A 20,277-nucleotide genomic window follows, 5' to 3' on the forward strand; every position below is an offset into this window, starting at 1 on the left:
TTGAAAAATCTAGTATGAGAGTGGATTTCTGCTCATTTTCAATGCTAAATAATAATACGTTTGTATTTTATTATTATTATTATTATTATTATTATTATTATTATTATTATTATTATTATTATTATTATTATTATTATTATTTGCTAATATATTCTCTAATTTAATCACAAATCACTAATTAATCTCCTAGAATGATACAATCTATGTTTCTAATTTAATATTTTGGAACCCAATATTCTTACTTACTTGTGTGCAGTGGTGTAAGAAAGCCTTCAGCCCAATATCAACAAGCTACTTTGAAACTTTAGTACTATAAATACAATATAACTATCTATAACTTAAGATCCGATTATTTTTTTCGGACTAAACTACGGCTGTTTGTAAAAGTTTTGTCTACAAAGTGTTTTAGTAAAAATTCTGTGTTTGTGTGACTGTAAAATAAAAAAAATGCTCATTAGCGTTCCAGTGTAAGCAGTTACTAATGAAATGTTCGCCTAATTGTTTTGAAAAGCATTTTCTAAAAAAAAAAAAAAAAATGAATAAAGCTTTACTAATGGAATATTTAGCTAATTAAACGTTCCATAGCACATTCACTACCATTCAAATGTCTAAACATTTACTAATGAAACGTTCAAATACTCGCAATTAATACATTGCCATTACCAAGGTCGTGATTATTCTGGCATTTAAGTTAACGAACTATATATCATAATTAGTAAAGTATGACAAAAAAAAAAGTTTGAGATGCTTTAGAATTTGTAGATCTCAGTTACTTAACTATAATTTAGTAAAGAATCAATAGTTTCTCAAGATTCTTGGAAGTCAGATATTGGTAGTTTGGTATAGTTTATAAGCAACTAGAGCTATGTCTACAGTCAAAGTCATGAATCACATTTTTTTTTTTTTTGAAAATATTTCTACATACAGTTAAGTTGCTCGTTCGGTAGTGATTTGTTCAGAAATAATTTCATTTTATATTAGCACAAGTGTCCCTTCTTTGCATGTTAAGAATAATGCTTATGAAAATCCTTTGTCACTAAAGAAATTCGTCAAATAAACAATAACGAGCAATACCTTCGACATTGTCCCTATCAATTTTCGGACTAGCTGAAATGCATGTTCTCCCCACGGGAAGAATAAGGTTCACACAAGCTATTTTAAATGGAAATTATGCATCCTGGAACACCGGAAGAAAGACTGAGTTGCCTACCTCACAAGAACTATTGTTCACCCTGCAATATTTTGCATATAATGCTGATTTCCCTTTTTTTTTTTTTTTCTGGAGTTCAAAATCGTAAACCGGCTTCATGTGCGATTAGACGTGATAAAGATGTGTCTGCTTACAGAATTTGGTGTCTCTAAGTGACACTCTTCTATGCGAAAATCTGATGGCACACACAATTACACGCAATATTTTATATTAGTATAGACGACCAATTGACAGACATCCTTGGTTCTGTAGAAGTTTCTCCGATGTAGCCGCGGTTTCTCAGGATTCACTTGAATCTCATTCAGAAGTTAATGATACAAATTCAAATAATTTTGGTTGCAAATGGTACATTTCCAAACTGTTGGATGTCAATATCAAAACCAGAAGTAGTAGACCTATTTACTTCTAATTTCAATAGAGGGATAAGTTCGAAGATGAAACATATTATACGAGCGGTGAATTATTATAATGTCTATATATTAAGGTAAACAGTATTTAGAACAGACCATAGGGGGCCTAAGGACGTGAGTGCCGGAAAGACTAGACTTTGGCATATTTAGGAGATGATGTAGCTGGATCCACGCTCCGTTACATCTTCATCTCAGGATTTCCCAGTAAATAATTTTTCAGAGACTAGGGAAATTCCTGAACTGAATTCGAACGAATATAAAATGAGAAAAAAGAAATCCGTTCGCACCAATGATTGAGCATAGATCGCCCAGTAAGTAGGTATACGCTTTATTGCCTACCTTGTCATGGATCTTGCTTAAATCTTATAATAGGATCAATATTAACAGACGAAGAACATATCTATGAAAAATTAAATTTCGGCTAAAAGCAATGATTTCATGTTATTATTCAGTTCAAAATATTTTGTAGTCACTAATTCTCTCGATGAATTTGAAGCTTAAAATATACTTGGTATAAAGCGAAAATCATGCCAATTGTGCTGAATGGTTGCGGAACATGGCCATTTACTTTAAGGGAAGAATATAGACTGAAAGTATTTAAGAATAAAATCCTCAGACGAATATTCTGACCGAAGAGGAAAGGCAATGTGAAATGGCGGAAACTTCATTACGATTAACTGCATAATTTATACTATTTACCAAACATTGTTAAGTTTATCAAGTCTAGGAGGCACAGGCGGACAGGTCATGCAACCAGAATTGAAGAAAGTAGGAACGCTTTCAAAGTTTTAACTGGAAGTGCAATCGGAAAACGTCCATTAAAAAGACCTAGGTGCAGATGGGAGGGCAATATTAAGATGGATCTCGCAGAAATAGGAATACAAAGTAGAAACTGGATCCAGTTGGCTAAGGACTGAAGTCAGTTGAGAGCTTTTGTGAACGTGGCATTGAACCTCCGAGATCCATATGCCATAGGAATATATATAGCATAATTGAAGCATTCCCTCGCATAACACTGTATAGCACATTTTGGAATTTACTAAGCTACCAGTGATATCATTCTGTTCACAACATAACTGACTTATACTGAGTAGTTCGTTTCTTAATTGGCCAAGATACGGCAATAGTATAATGTCAAATACTGTCCGGAACATTGATGTATATGGAAGCATTATTTTCATTGTTTCTCTAGGTTTCACTTAAATGTGACATATAACGTTACTCCGGAGAACACATGAATGGTTGAGTAAACAGGATTATAATGTCCTTGTTGAAATATGTAATAAACATATAGAATGGCTTTTGTTTTTCTTTCTGTTGAATGTATGCAATTTTCAATAAGATAAATATGATTATAAAGAATAGATATAATGGCGAGAAATATTTTATTTTCACAGGAAGCATTTCAGCAGTGGCAACAGCTCAAATTTTGCGAAACCTTTAACTGCATGTTTATGGTTTGATTACGTCATGTAATTACCATTAAATAGCACCTCTAAAGCTGTAAATTTGTTAGCAGAGAACCACACATCAATTATTCATTTGACCGAAAAAAAAAACAATAACAAAAGACAAAATGAGACTGCACTTTCATACGTAGCCTTTGTGAACAATTCGAATTGTTATTTATTCTCTCATTTTATGTGGTTGATGCTGCTTAACTGATTTATTGTCAATCACTCGTCTTGTCCCGTTGGTGAGGCCTCTGCTTTACGTGTATGCATGGATCTCACTTTAACGATATGGCAACTATTCCAGTGGCAATGACGGCTATTTTGTATGCTTGTCATGGTCTTCACGTACACAAGACTTTTTTTTTTTTTTTTTTTTAGTGATACCGACTGTACTCCGCAGCTACATCTCAAGACGAATTGTACATTTAAAAGGAGTTTTTTGGTTTGTCGGAAAAAGTAAAAACAAAATAAAATAAACCAAAATAAAAGGCATTTGCTTCAAACAGGATTAGGTTATATACCCCACTTCGTTTCTTTTTCCTTTAAAAAAGAAACAAAAAAAGAAAACAATATTATGAAGCTTCCAAATCGCAAGTTAAATTAATTTCAAAGTCACCATTAAGCAGCATCGCCTCTACTCATTACGTAAGTAGACGGAAAAGACAGCCAATCACCTGAACACACACACACACAAGCGCACCTATACACGAAATTAAAGGTTTTATATATATGTACAAGAAAGAAGAAGAGGGAACATTCCATAAAAACATAGGCTAATAAGGAAACATGTACACGAATAGATTCAAACAACTATTTTCTGGTTGTATCCAACAGAAAGAATGTTTATTTTCCCACTTGTATATGTGTTCAAAGGGGTTCTTTACTACCCTATTTGGAACTTGAAAATGTAATATATATATATATATATATATGTGTGTGTGTGTGTGTGTGTGTGTATTTGTGTGTGTTCGTTTTGTTAACACAGCATTTTAATTTTGGATTGTAAAATTATGACTCTCATTTAACTTTTTTCAGTTAGTGCAAACATACTACATTGTTCGGGCCATTCTGCCCTCTGTTTGTTTCATAAAGTTGGGAAGAAGAGGAAGGCTTATGTTTTTTCAGTGTTTGAGCCTATTGTGAGCATTTCCAGAACTTGGAACAAATTATATGTTTTGTGTAGTGTCAGTTTTGCTGTGGAGATGTCTCTGCAGGTCAATATGGTTTCTGTTTGTAGTATCTTGCTCTGGCGGTCTCTTGTCTTTCTTTTCAAAATGCCGTTGGGCCGCCTCCCGCATCTTTTTGTCAGTGTTGTGTTGTGCTTTCCTGCAAAAGCCTCGTGTGCGGGATCTTCAGTGTTTGTGTGTAGTATTTGCTTATTCTAATACTTATTGATTCCATCAACTATACGAATTTATACAGTCCAAAATTCCAGATTCAAAATAAATTGTTATTGTTTTCAGTAACTCATTATCTGTTTAATTAAATGCGCAAAACAATAAACTATTGTTTGGTCGACGTATACATGGTCCTCCGAGCCGGATTACTAGTGCTTATGTGAACTGTTGCTGTGAACAATAAAGACTAGTGATTGAGTGTTTTTTTCTCACGAACATAGTGCAGTGTTTTAGAAATGGAGCCGCTAAAAATTAAGAAAAGAACATTAAAGTCAAAAATTACGCGCGAAGAAAAAGCCATCACAGAGTTGGACGCTACCGCAGCGGCAGCCATCTTGGTGCATCAGGCGAAGGTCAGTGAACTCCAGCAGGAGTGTTCAAAGCTGCTGGATGATATTTCGGCGGTGGCAGGAGACGAGGAGTTCGAAAAAGAAGAGGAAGAGTTAGCGGAATTGGACAAGAGAATAGTGCAGATGTGTGTTCAATTGATGGATTTTCAATTGGAGGGAAGTAAAGGAGCTCAGCCTTCGTCTTCGTCTGAAAGGCAGCTTGCTAATGACGTAAGACTACCGCAGTTACAGTTGCCAGTGTTTTCGGGAAACCTCCATGAGTGGTTATCGTTTCACGATTTATTTGTGGCTTCAGTACACAATAACAAAAATCTCTCAGGTGCTCAAAAGTTGCAGTACCTCAAAACATCCTTGAAAGGGGAACCAGCACAACTCCTTCAAGCGATGCAAACCACGGACAGCAACTACAAAGAGGCGTGGGACATTTTAAACGCACGTTATCACAATAAGAGGGAAATAGTGAACGCGACAATTAAGCGCTTAGTTACGCAACCTGTAATACAACAAGAATCGCCAGCCGCCCTACGTAAGTTAATTGATACCACAATGGAGTGCACGCGGTCCCTCAAGGTGCTCGAGCAACCAGTCGAACACTGGGATGTTATCTTGGTTTATCATATCACGGATAAACTGGACAGTGAAAGTCGTAGACAGTGGGAACTTTCATTAAAAACAAATGAACAGCCATCATTTGAGCAGCTCGCAGAGTTCCTCGATAACAGAGCCCGCGCGCTCGCAGTGTCTGCCGGCGGGAAAACGCGCGTCGCCGGAAGTAGTGAGCAAGTGAAGAATCGCGACAAAAAACAAACTTCCTCCCATGTTACCACCAGTGAACGTGGTCAAACATTATGTGACGTATGCAGTGCAATCCACCCCCTCTACAAATGTGCTGAGTTCACAAAACTCAAAGTGTCTGATCGTGTCACCCTAGTGAAAGAGAAAAAACTGTGTTTTAATTGTCTTCGGAAATCGTGTAGAAAGGATACATGCGCATCTAGTACGTGTCGCAAGTGCGCTAAAAAACATCATACTCTCTTGCACTACGAGAGAGCTGAGTCACCAGTGCGTGAATCAAATATCACGGCCCATGTTGCAGCGGACGCAAGTGTACCACAGGTGTTATTATGTACTGCCATCGTGAAAGTAAGAGGAAATAATGGTGTGTACTACCCCTTCAGAGCGATGCTGGATTGCGCGAGTGAATCTAGTTTCGTCACCGAGAACTGTGTACAAAAGCTGGGTCTCAGGAAAAAGAAATCCAGTATTGTGATTTCCGGGATTACAGGAGCAGGAGTGGCGACAGCGAGTGCAATGGTGGACTTAGAGTTTCAGTCATTCGGGGGAACAAGTGAAACTTTTGAAACTCGTGCTGTGGTAGTTCAGAAAGTTACATCTGATCTACCCAAACAAAAGTGTCCTAGTGCTACAAACTGGTCTCATTTAGAGGGCCTAAGATTAGCAGATCCCACTTTCAACGTAGTGGGCCCCATTGACATTCTGTTGGGAGCAGACGTGTTTCCATCACTTATGTTGAGCGGGAAGTGTATGGGGCCACCCGGGACGCCTGTCGCATTAGAAACTAGTCTTGGCTGGGTGCTATCTGGCAATATAGGTCCGACAAGTGGGAAGCTAACGGTGACGTCACATCGAGTTTCCTGCGAGATCGATGAAGCTCTTCGCCAGTTTTGGGAGTTAGAAGAGCTCCCACTTACAAAACACCTGTCAAAAGAAGAAAGGAGCTGTGAAGAACATTTTGTAGCTACACACCACCGTGACGAGCATGGAAGTTATGTGGTGAGACTACCTTTCAGGGGTAACACAGCCCCATTAGGCAGATCACGTGAAATTGCAGTGAAGAGACTATTAAATACCGAACGAAAGTTAGCCAAACAACCCTCCCTTCAGCAACAATATCGCGATTTCATGAGGGAATATATTCAGTGAGGGCATATGGAACTCATTCCCCCAAGCGAGAGAAACGTTCCAGTTGAAACTAGTTGTTACCTACCACACCATGCTGTTTTGAAGCCCACTAGCTCCACTACGAAGGTGCGAGTGGTCTTCGATGGGAGTGCAAGAACAACTTCGGGTGTATCTCTGAATCAGAAGCTCATGGTGGGGCCAAAATTGCAGGACGATATTTTCCCGATTCTTGTTCGTTTTCGTGAGCATCGTGTTCCCTTATGTGCGGATATTGCAAAAATGTACCGGGCAGTGTTAGTGCACAAGGACGACGTCGACTTCCAAAGAATTGTGTGGAGAGATTATCCAAGTGCACCAATCGAAGACTACCGTTTGTTAACAGTGACGTACGGTACTGCATCTGCTAGCTTCTTGGCAACCAGATGCTTGCTCCAGGTAGTTGAAGAAGAAGGGGAGAAGTATCCTTTAGCAGCAAAGGCAGTGAGAAGAGATTTTTTCATGGATGACTTCCTCGGAGGTGCAGCTAGTGTGAGCGAAGCAATTGAGCTACAACAACAGCTGATTCAACTTTTACGAGAAGGAGGCTTCGAACTTCGAAAGTGGCTATCTAGCGAACCGGAAGTGCTCCAGGCTGTTCCTCCCCACATGCGTGAAATTGACCTACAATTCAACTTTGACACCGATAACAACATCAAGACCCTCGGAGTACAGTGGTCACCCGTTAGCGACGAGTTTGGGTTCAACGTAGTGCCTCCCTCTCCCCCAGAAGTGTGGACAAAACGAAAAGTGTTGTCAGAGATTGCCAAGATTTTCGATCCCCTTGGCCTTCTCTCCCCAGTAACCGTCAGGGCCAAGATGATGTTACAATCATTGTGGAAGGAAAGCCTCGGTTGGGACGACCCCCTCCCCTTTGAAACAAGTGCAGCCTGGCAAGAGTACTGCGATGAGTTGTTTGTGCTCCGTGAAGTGAAGGTCGAACGATGCATTGTGCCCTCTGATGCCGTCAGCTGTCAATTAATAGGCTTCTCTGATGCTAGTGAGCGGGCCTATTCTGCAGTCGCCTATTTACGAGCAGAACGTCTTAACGGTCGTGTCGACGTGAGACTCATCGCTGCAAAAACCAAGGTTGCTCCCATCAAAACAGTTTCCCTACCCCGATTGGAACTGTGCGCCGCATTGTTGCTGGCCAAATTGTTAAAAACAGTTACAAGTGCCATCAGTGTAAACGTCCAGGATACAAGGGCTTTCACTGACTCCACTGTTGTGTTGGCCTGGTTAGCCCAGTCACCTGACAAGTGGAAAACTTTCGTTTCAAATCGGGTAGCGAAAATACAAGGAATTTTGCCTTCGTCACAATGGTCACACACCAAGAGTGAAGATAATGCAGCTGATTGTGCGTCAAGGGGGGTAAAGCCCAGCGAGCTCTTAGAACATCCCCTGTGGTGGAGCGGTCCAGAGTGGTTGCGCGAAGCAATGTTGCCAGAGCCTCCATATCCTCTCGCTGACTTTACTACAGAAGTGGAAGAAAAGAAAAAATGTATCACCGTTATGTGTGTGCAGTCTGAAAATGACATCGTGAACCGTTTCTCCTCCCTAGTAAGATTGAAGCGTGTAGTGGGTTGGTGTCGCAGGTTTGTTTACAACTGCAGGAATCCGGTGCAGAAACGCCAGGGGGCACTTACATCTGAAGAAATGGAAGAGAGCCTGTTGTGCTTGGTAAAGGAGGTGCAGAAAAGAGAATTCCACACTGAAATCAAGTGCTTAGTGGATGAAGAGCCCATTCCCAATAAGAGTAATATTTTATGCTTGTCTCCCTTCATTGACGAAAATGGCATCTTGCGTGTGGGGGGGAGATTACAAAACGCCGACATTTCTGTGGATAGAAAGCATCCCGTGCTGTTGCCCAATAAGCATAAATTAACTGAACTTCTGATCAATCACGAGCATGTAAACACTTTCCACGGTGGCCCTCAATTAGTGTTATCTACGCTACGGCAACATTTCTGGATTGTGGGTGCGAGAAATCTAGTGAGGAAGATAATCCGGAAGTGTGTAAAATGTTGTCGGTTTGAAGGAAGAACAGAGACGCAACTAATGGGTTCCCTGCCCCCCTCTCGTGTAAACCCAAGCCGATGCTTTTCCCACACAGGTGTGGATTATGCAGGGCCGGTGCTACTCAAAGCCAGCCGGGGGCGCAGCCGTTTGAGGTTTAAGGCATACATATGTCTTTTTGTGTGTTTTTCCACTAAGGCTATACACCTAGAATTAGTAGCGGATGCAAGCACTACTTCCTTTCTTGCTGCCCTAAGGCGTTTTGTGGCTCGTCGGGGCGTACCTAGTGACATCTACAGTGATTGTGGGCGGAACTTTGTAGGAGCTAGCAAAGAGCTAAAGGAATTGTTAAGAGTGAGTGTTCACACGGCCAAAAATGAAGAAACTGCTGCCTACCTCAGCAAACAAGGAATATCTTGGCATTTTAACCCCCCGTCCGCACCTCATTTTGGTGGGATTTGGGAAGCAAATATACGTAGAGTAAAGCATCATTTCAAGCGCATCGTGGGAGAGGTGGCGTTGAGCTTTGAGGAAATGTATACCACGCTAGTTCAAATTGAAGCAATTCTGAACTCCCGCCCCCTCACTCCTCTCTCGGATGACCCCAACGATCTGGCCGCTCTTACACCAGCTCATTTCCTTGTGGGAGAATCATTACTTTCTATCCCGGATAAGGATTTCACTTCATCCCAGCTCTCTCATCTGAAAAGGTGGCAATTGGTGCAGCAGTTGTCGCAGCATTTTTGGCGCCGTTGGTCCCAAGAATATTTGTGCAGTCTCCAGTCAAGAACGAAGTGGCGGAAAAACCGTGACAATATCAAGATTGGTGACATGGTTATTTTGAAGGAATCCCATCTGCCTCCCCAGCAATGGAGATTAGGGCGTGTTCAGTGCATATTTCCAGGAAATGATGGCTTAGTGCGAGCAGTTACTGTAAAGACTGCCTTCGGGGAGTTGAAGCGCCCCATTGCGAAGCTGGTTCCATTGCCTTTCAACCCTTCAAAGTAAAGTGAAGTCATGCAAAACGCTACAACCTCGCTCATCAAGCATGTCTTATCATTGCATATGAATATTTGTTTTGTGTGTGTGTGTGTTTTTTTTTATTATTATTATTATTATGCATTGTTATTATTTTTTCTCGCTTTTAGTGTATTTCTTGTGTGAATCTCGATCATTCATTGTGTGCGTGTGTTATTTGAAACTAGAGCGTTTCAAGGTGGGGGCTATGTTCGGGCCATTCTGCCCTCTGTTTGTTTCATAAAGTTGGGAAGAAGAGGAAGGCTTATGTTTTTTCAGTGTTTGAGCCTATTGTGAGCATTTCCAGAACTTGGAACAAATTATATGTTTTGTGTAGTGTCAGTTTTGCTGTGGAGATGTCTCTGCAGGTCAATATGGTTTCTGTTTGTAGTATCTTGCTCTGGCGGTCTCTTGTCTTTCTTTTCAAAATGCCGTTGGGCCGCCTCCCGCATCTTTTTGTCAGTGTTGTGTTGTGCTTTCCTGCAAAAGCCTCGTGTGCGGGATCTTCAGTGTTTGTGTGTAGTATTTGCTTATTCTAATACTTATTGATTCCATCAACTATACGAATTTATACAGTCCAAAATTCCAGATTCAAAATAAATTGTTATTGTTTTCAGTAACTCATTATCTGTTTAATTAAATGCGCAAAACAATAAACTATTGTTTGGTCGACGTATACATACATGATAGAGGTGGAGAAATTATAACATAATTCTATCTCATTCATTCTCTGGAAAATCAGTTAATTGTAGAAACAGGATTATAAGGATTAAAAAAAATAGTTTGTTCTTTATTTAAATGTTAGTGAAAGCAAAACGAGTTGTGGCATGTATAGATTTAATGAGGAACATTTTGTCAAGCAAAATGCAAGTGATAATTTATAGCTTTTTAAAAGTAAAATATTTTACGCTTTAAAACATTACGAATGTTATTTGTTTTACTTTGAGCACTTTAAAACGAATTTACGTTTTTTTTTTTTAAAAAAAAAGCTCATCATCAAACATTAAAAAAGTAGAAAATACAATTGTGACTAGTATTAGCAATTCCAGTCACAGATCGGCTGTTCATTATGAACAGGATTTCGTATAGCTGTGGGCGAAGATTAATATTCAGAGACTTCTTAGTTAATTCAGACAAACAATTAATTATAAATCCAACAACTATATGAAGAAAACCTACCAGTTTTGCCTCATTAAAATATTTGTTACTTCTAATTGTTTGTCCGATTACGTAATAATGACATAAGTATATTTTCTGTTTACAATAATAAAATACTGAAATTAGTTTTCATGTAGAAAAATTGTTCATGTTAAAAGGCAGGTTACACCGTAAATACTTAATTACATGCGCAAAACCTAGCATATGAGATCCAAATGTTGAGACAAGTTTGTAGTTAGTAATGTCACCACTTCGTTTAAGTAATAACAATACTTGCATTAGCGAATAAAAGAATTATCCGATACGATGTTGAAATATTTTGTGTTTCGGTGATTCACCATACAGCAATTTCAAGATTTATAATCCACCAGATTCATTGCTAGAGTAACCAGTGACTAGCAATAATGCTATTACAGGAATAGCATTACATATCGGAGGATACCTGTGTTACAATGTTTGAATGTCTGTATAATGATAATTCACTATCCCGTAAATTTGCAGACATATATTCCACTAGGTTGATAATAATTAGTATATATCCTGTGACCAGCAGTAATAATCCAGAGAACGAGGCACAGTGGTGCAAAAACGCAAATAAATGCTCAAAATTTAATAACTTGTAAAAAAAAAAAAAATGATCTGGAAACTTAAAAATGGGCACACTCACTAATCTTACCCAATTTAGTTGACCAAGCCAATTTTATAACTTTAAAAGTAAATAATAATAATAATAATAATAATAATAATAATAATAATAATAATAATAATAATAATAATAATAAAACAATGATGAGAAAACATTATGAAAATCGACTTGTATTTCAAAACTAACATTTTTGATGTTGCGATTATATATATATTTTTTTTAAAATAAATAAATGTTTGTTTAGTGAAACTTTAAAGAAAAAATGTCATTTAAGAAAATAAATATTAAATGGCATCATTATGCTAAAAGAGAAGAAACCTATTTACCTTCTCTTTAAAAAAAAAATATCTACTCGCATATCTTTAGCAAATATTCTTACAAGAATTAAATCACATATTCATATGGGTAATGAGGAACACGTAACTACTTCCTGGTGCTATTTTAAAATTGCCATTTCGCATCGATAAAAATATTATTTTTGAAAAAGAAAAGGTCACGAAATATTATTAAATGAAAGTAACCTTATCACAACTATTACTATCATAAAAAATATGAAGATATCTACTAAAATGCATAGCATTAATCAATTTTCATAGGATCAAGTGACTCATTTCTTTGGCAACATCTACCGAATCTTGAGCGTCATCAGTGTCATCTTCAATTAACCCATTCTATCTGTATCCTTAAAAAGAGTAAGCAGAAGTTCAGCGTCATTTTCCTGGTTGCTTGCGGTTGATGACGGCCATTGAGACCTCAAGGATAAAATTAAAGGGTACAAAGAAGATTATGGATAACATCATCGTTGGTTGAAATTGTAGAATATTTCGGATGCTATTTAGCTTATAGCTAATGCGTTAGATCATGTTTGCAGAATACTTTGGAACTCTTGGTCTACAGTGGGTAATTTTGTGCATCTAGTCACGGTAGGGGCTCTTCACGCACACCTATAGAGATATTTAACACTGGAATGATGGAGACACAATGAGACACACACACACACAAAAAAAAAAAAAACGGTAGAATGATCATAAATCTTGTGTTATAAACTCAGTATTTTTTTTCAGTTCTCACTTTTTTAAGGTATAAAGAACTTTTTTCTCATTTTTGATAGTACACCGTATAAGTTTACTAGACAAATCATTCCAACCCATACTCAACTGAAAAAAATATATAACTGCATATTATACTGCAGTTTCATACTGCAACGACTCCCCACACTCTTGCAATCAACATATCACTCTGGAGCTCGAGCTCTGATACTTCAAGGTGATAATGAACATGTATTGACAGCTAATTACCCGGAGGGAAAATAAATCTATATTTTCAGTCTTTGCCTCACTGTGCGACATATTGTCTAGAATACAATTAGGCGCATCATTATTACAAAAATACGTTGATATGTATAAATTCGGGTACTTGTACTCATTCTCATATTTTTGAAGCAGGGTTTTATTTGTTGAAGCACCTTATTATTTTTCTTTGTATAACAAAGGAATACCGTAAAACAATTTATCTTAAATTTTCAATTTTCCAATTTAGCCATTTCAGAATTTCAAAGTAAAATTGCGAATGTTCAAGTAAACCAATTACTTGAACGTGAAGTAATAAATATTATGGAAATATGCCATAATATGAAACATGAGGAGACAATCTAAGAGCAATTCGACAAAATGATCTCATTTGTTCCGTATGGTAAAAGTAAATACAAATAATAATTATAATGCTACCATTTATTTTATGACAAAGTAGGTGAAGTCCTGTGATTGTCTTTAAAAAAGTCTCTAATTCACAACCTCACATTGTTACTGTTCTTGAATGAAAGCCGCAATGGTATATTAAACAAGGACTAATTTCTTAGATAGTTTATATTCACAGTCAGATAACAATTTAGGTACTATTTATGGACAAAGCAAAATTATATTTTAAAATTAGAAATATAAATTTGTGAGCATAAATAATCGATTGGATGAAATTTATTATTTTTGTTATTTTTACAGTTTAGTTTAAATGAAAATAGGAATTTTAATGTAACTATTTTTTTTTCTAATTTCATTAGTGTAAGTATGATAATGTTTTCATCTACATAGAGATCATATTTTCCTGTATATACATTTAATGTTTTATTGAGATTCTATCTCATAAATGTTCTAAATGCAAGTTTAGCTTAAGTAAATTGATGCATTGGTTCCTGCTTTCAGTTCTGTTTCAGGACCAAGGCTGTAAGGAATGAACATTGGAATCCAAACAGCTTGTATTTCTACAGGAAATAGGACCAGGTCTCCAGCGCCATAGGTGGTATCGCAAACTATTGAACAACGATCTGGCTAAAGATAAGTTAGGTATATAAGTTTCATGATTGCATCTGTCAAGTTAGATACCGAAAAGGTATCTAAATATATATATATATATATATATATATATATATATATATTAATGAGCATACGCACACAAAAAAGTCTAATAGACTATGAACTTTTCAAGGCAAATAAACAATCTAAATTTACGAATCTATTTCAGAGTGTGGCACTATCTGACTTCGCGTTACTTTTAGAAAGAGTTTATATGCCGTTGGAGTAATGCTTAAATGTAGACGCTTTTTTTATGTTACTTTCACATACATTTGCAAATATGACTTTTTAAAAGTCGTAATCTGTGTTGTGGATTATAATGTTTCTAAGAATGGAAATTATATAAAAGTGTAGTTTGTAAAATAGTGAGATGTAGAGCAAATAAGGCTGTTTCAAAATGATCATAAAGAAATTTGATGTAGAAGATGATATTGTAAGGATATGGTAAAGATAAATTTACATGAGGAACAAATAAGTTGATTAATATTTTAAGTGTTTTGATTAGTCCTAATTAGGTGTTTTGGATAATTGCTAAGAGTTTTATTGAAGAATTTCTTAATTATCAGATAATTCAGAGACTTTAAAAGACAAGACAAATTATACATACAATATATTATTTATTGATATTTATAACACACATATATAAATTATGTTTTCTCTGCTCTAGACTTCTCAATTTTATCCTAAGTAATAACATAACATGTATTAATAAACTGCATTATATTTTACAAAACGACAGGATATATATACGTATATTACCAGTTTGTTGTTTCTGTATATATGCATATGTTTTTCTTTTCTTTTCTTTTCTTTCTTTCTTTGTATTGCTCCTGCTCCAATACAAACCTCCCATTTTTCCCCTTAATCAATAAGAATTTATATTAGGTTGTATTAATTGCATGGTTAAAATATTTAATTTAAATTATATTATAATCCGAGAGCAATTAATAAATTTCCTTGTCTAAATATTCCTTGTCTTCGAGAATTCCATTTGTCTTTCGCAACACGAGCGAAGTAACTTTTGGACTCTGAGGAAATGAATAGCTCCTTGCAACTGACCAAGGTAATACAGAACAGCGCACAAGAGTACAATGCTGGTTCCTGCAACAGAGAAGTTTGTTCTCATGACCCATCCATCTTCTCGTATCTAGACATGAAAACACAACATATATTGCTGCTAGACCTTTGTTGTTGCTCTACTTCAAGGAATAACTTTCTCAAAAGTAGGTGGATGTTCCCTTCATGCTTAATTGTTCCTACATTCTCTGTTCCATCTCGTAAGAAGAAACTTTCGCTGAAATGGCTCTGGTTTATAGCAATTTTTGGTCTTTGTCTTTTTCATTGTAGTTTTGCTTAACTATTTTGCCTTTTGTCTTCTACACAAACTCATACCAACAAACAAATCATATGCAGTAATTGAACACTTCATAAAGAATCTAGAGATTTTTGCAACTATGAAAGTCCGTAATTTATTGTTATTATTATTATTTTTTTTTTGCCAAGTTTAAAGCTTTCTGACCAGTTAGGAATGACTGCATCTATGTCCATATTATAAAATAATGATTTTGAATGTCATTTCGTGGCTTTTTTTTTTAAGATTGGTTTATTCGACATTGCGCAAACATTAATAATTAAGCAAATAGTTCCGTGACTTAAGACATCTGAAGTTCATTGACACAGAAACAGCTTATCATAGATTATTCGACCTGATTATTCGACCTAATTTAAATCAAGCTCAATCATCATATTTCAAGATACTGAATATAATAAATGCTTTATATATTCACAGTAAAATAATGCATTCGAAGAAACAACAAAAGTTTCTAACCGGAAGCACAGACACAGAGATGAAGAAAAGACTGATAAATGAATACAGAGTATGAATTTGAGTCTATGTAAAACATGAAGTCTAGGAAAAGATGAAAAACGGATAATCTGAGCCTACGTAATTTGGTGCAATATAAAAAATGTTGAAAATTAGATAAATAGATAATGTATCAAAGAAAATTGTATTGGGAATGAGTTTCGTCCAGTATCTTGACCTACAAAATTATCGGATACTTGTGTAGTCGGCCATGTTCCCCGAAACAAAAATTCCTGTTTTGCCGAACCATGCTCTACCAAAAACTAGCTGAAACGAATGTACACCCTTTTCCATAAAAGATTACATCATAGATTATGGCTGTTTTGAGCTGAAAATTTTTTCAGTTCAATTTCGGGTATCATCGAAAACTGTAAACCAAATAAGGCAGGTTTGAGTGCCCAAAATCCACCCTTCGGAGTCTGGAAAAAGGTGTACAGATGTTTTTTTTTCTTCTTTGAAGTGTAATAATATATGTTGAAATATTATTAAGTGTAGAAACAAGTATCATTCATTAAAATGCGTAATTATATAGTATTTCGGAACTTTGTATGCATGTGAGCGGATGATGATTTTTTGTCATATACGTTTCCATACTTAAAAGAACTCCAATGAAAGGAAAGCCACTGATCATAATTCTTTCATCCGTAGTAGAATGGAGAAGACAAATGAAAGAAAAACAATATTTGTAATGGATATGAGCGTCATTGTCGTGGCAATTCAGTTATATTACTTCAGTAGCTCGGCAGGGCTTATCATGTTAGCTCAATGGCAAGGCACGGGACTGTTAATGGTAAGGTCGTGAGTTCGAGTCCCGTTTGGGACAAACTTCTTGGTATGTAATGATATATTCCTAAGTATTATATATGCATTAGTATATACAATAATTACATTAAAATAAACCAGTTATATATATATATATATATATATATATATATATATATATATATATATATATATGCAATCATCTCAGGGCATAAGTAATTGTTTTATGTTTAGAACATAACATCTGAAATGTGGTAGATGTTGACAGAACGTTGGTAAATTATATGTGAATGTAAAATATAAATTAAGTAATAAATCATGTAATAGCAATAAATAGCTATGTGTAGTGTATATGTCTGCCTTTATTTCTCATACGGAAGTTACTTGTCAATATCCTCATCACACCATGGAATTTACATTCTGCAACTATAACCAGAGGCGTAAAAAGAACACGCGGGTATAAACAGAGAATATCCAAAATAGGATCGTGGTTCCAGACATTAAGTTCACAATTTTCAAAACTGTATCCACAGCTAACTCACAATAGTAAGGAATGCAGAAATTCCTCCCATGGCTTTTTAGTTCAATACTCTGAAATCCCTTTTTATATGGAAGTGGTAAAAGTTTGGTCTCTCTCTCTCTCTCTCTCTCTCTCTATATATATATATATATATATATATATATATATATATATATATATATATATATATATATGTGTGTGTGTGTGTGTGTGTGTGTGTGTTTGTTTGTGTGTCCCAATATAACTGCAGAACTTCCGGAGCAACTCTAACCAAACTTAGTACACCTATTGCTTATTGTCTGGGAAAGAGCACTGTTGGGGTAAGGCTCCTAGCACAACTATGAGGCATGGGAGGGGAGACGAATAGAAATAATCGAAAATGACCAACATTAGCGTTGAACATTAAGTTTTCAAGGTCCATTTGCTGATTGGTGACAGTTTTCATCTCTCTAAACTCCAAGTTCAGTCCCACCAAGTAGTGATAAGAGCAATAGCCTTGCTCTGGCAGTTTGTGCAAGAGTTTTGCATGCAAGACCAAGACCAAGACCATACCTGCAAGACGAAGATCAACACCAAGACTCTTTCGCAAGAGTCTTGCACAAGTACCGAATCGGTGGTACAGTACAACGTTCACCTGCGGTGCATGGGGTCCCTGGTTCGATCCCAACTTGCGCCATGTAAGCTTTTTTGGTGGGAACACACCGTGTGCGTAGATTTTCTCGGGGTTTTCATGTTTTGTCCTACTTTCTTCATTCCACCATTTTATTCATTTTTCATCACTACCGTCTCCCTTAGCTTCGGTGCATAATTGTAGGACGTTAAACTAGATATTTCATTTCATTTAAAAACATATTAGTTGTGTTCTTCCAAAACTAAAGAGAAATGTAGTATTGAGCATCGTTAATTGCATACACTGTAGGTGCCGACTACATAGATATGACCTTGTCTCGGAGGCAAAAGCTTCCGTAGGATATTTTTAATTATGCACAAAATTACTATGGAAGTAACATTTTCATGACATTGACAAAAAACTTAATGCACGTAACCGCAAGTTGGATTCCATGGCCGGATGCTTATATGTTGAATAATTGTTTATCCTCCTCTTTTAGCCTCCTTAGGTATACGGCACATCGAGATTTGAACGATATAATATTATACAAAAGTAAATAACCCATATTCATAAATGAGAGTGGTTTTCTATAGTTATTTCAAGTAACTTGGATTTCGATGCCGTTATTTTGTATTCCTAATATAGATTAAAAGTATTTATAGAAATTGGGTTTACACAAAAGGACATAGACAGTTGAGTCGTTCTCAATTTTCACTCAGATAATTCTAAAATATTAAAAGTTTTCATTATAATCGTTATTATTTTAATTTTCTCTCTCTCTCTTTTGGCCAACATTGCTAAACATATCATCATCATCATCACCATTATAGCTATTATGCAATTAATGGCAGGTCACTTGCTGCAACTGAGAAAGTTCGATGTACTCTGATCCTCAGCTAGTCTCTTCGTGTTGATCCAGCAAAGTTATGTTTTAATACCTTCCTTCAACTACAGACTCCTTTGTCCCCTACCTCTCTTTCCTTCTACCATACTCTCTAGCACTTCCCTCATAATACAGTTCCTTCTTAGCCAATGTTCTCACCAGTTCCTCTTCCTCCTCTGCATCTAAAATTATTACATTTAAAATTCTTCTTTTATCCGCTACAGCTACTATTTCTAACACCTTTTCATTCGTTTTCCATTCAACCCAACTAACTCTCTTCTTTTTCTGCATGCTTTCGTTTCGAAAGCCTGGAATTCTTTTCATCGCTTTTGCGTAATCTATGTTTCTGCCCCATAGAGTAGTACATATTGGAATCAGTGAAACAAAATCTCAATATTTAACTGGAAGTTTGTTCAATACAAAGATTAGCTAATTATGGTTGAGAACACACACACACACAAACACACACACACACACACACATATATATATATATATATATATATATATACAGGGTGTTTCAGATAAAACGTCCAGTGCTTATAAATCCGAAACGGCTGAGAATAAAAAAGATGAAACAAAAACTGAGATAGGAAAATGTCATAGGGCGCATCACATGGTGTTGTTGTGGTGACTCCCAGGGCCCTCCTCCAAGGGGGCCCAGGGGCCAACTACTAATTTTCAAATAGGAACACGCATTGAATCATACCTCATTCAATAGTACTTAAAAAACGAAACAACTTTTGTAAGAAACAATTTTCGATTTGGGCCACCGTTTTTAAATGGCCGCAAAAAGTGGGTCCTATATCAGATAAAACGTCCAGTGCTTATAAATCCGAAATGGCTGAGAATAAAAAGATAAAACAAAAACTGAGATAGGAAAATGTCATAGGACACATCACACGGTGTTGTTGTGGAGACCCCCAGGGCCCTCCTTCAAGGGGGCCCAGGGGCCAACTTCAAATTTTCAAATGTGAACACGTATTGAATCATAGCTCATTCAATAGTACTTGAAAAACGAAACAACTTTTGTAGGAAACCATTTTCGATTTGGGCCACCGTTTTCAAAATGGCTGCAAAAAGTGGGTTCTGTATCAGATAAAACGTCCAGTGCTTATAGGCCTAAATCAGAAACGGCTGATAATAGAGAGGTGAAACAAAAACTGAGAAGAAAAGATGATAAAGCATATCAAGTGGTGTTGTTGTGGTGACCCTCAGGAAACTCAGTGAAGGGGGCCTAGGTGCCAACTTCAAACTGATACAGGACTTTTTGCGGCCATTTTGAAAACGGTGCCCCAAAACGAAAATGGTTTCCTACAAAAGTTGTTTCGTATTTCAAGGACTATTGAATGAGGTATGATTCAATACATGTTTCCATTTGAAAATTTGAAGTTGGCCCCTGGGCCCCCTTGAAGGAGGGCCCTGTCGGTCACCACAACAACACCATGTGATGCTCCCTATGACATTTTCCTATCTCAGTTTTTGTTTTATCTTTTTATTCTCAGCCATTTCGGATTTATAAGCACTGGACGTTTTATCTGATATAGGACCCACTTTTTGCGGCCATTTAAAAACGGTGGCCCAAATCGAAAATTGTTTCCTACAAAAGTTGTTTCGTTTTTCAAGTACTATTGAATGAGGTATGAATCAATACATGTTCCTATTTGAAAATTT

At 36.6% G+C, this 20,277-nt stretch overlaps 2 protein-coding genes across 2 annotated transcripts; both read left to right on the top strand.

Moving 5' to 3' along the window:
- Nucleotides 1-4,707: 4,707 nt before the first annotated feature.
- On the top strand, nt 4,708-6,765 carry LOC145687241 (uncharacterized). The gene has a single exon (XM_081760714.1). The coding sequence runs from the start codon at nt 4,708-4,710 to the stop codon at nt 6,763-6,765; it is 2,058 nt and encodes a 685-aa protein (XP_081616840.1).
- Nucleotides 6,766-6,771: 6 nt separating this feature from the next.
- LOC145687242 (uncharacterized) lies at nt 6,772-9,804 on the top strand. The gene has a single exon (XM_081760715.1). The coding sequence runs from the start codon at nt 6,772-6,774 to the stop codon at nt 9,802-9,804; it is 3,033 nt and encodes a 1,010-aa protein (XP_081616841.1).
- The last annotated feature ends 10,473 nt before the right edge of the window (nt 9,805-20,277 follow it).

This window comes from Thermobia domestica, chromosome 6 (assembly GCF_964235325.1).
Source record: "Thermobia domestica chromosome 6, izTheDome1.hap1.1, whole genome shotgun sequence".
NCBI classification, from domain to species: Eukaryota; Metazoa; Arthropoda; class Insecta; order Zygentoma; family Lepismatidae; genus Thermobia; species Thermobia domestica.

Coding starts and splice junctions, on each gene's coding strand:
- LOC145687241 (XM_081760714.1), top strand. CDS start 4,708: ATGGAGCCGCTAAAAATTAAGAAAAGAACATTAAAGTCAAAAATTACG.
- LOC145687242 (XM_081760715.1), top strand. CDS start 6,772: ATGGAACTCATTCCCCCAAGCGAGAGAAACGTTCCAGTTGAAACTAGT.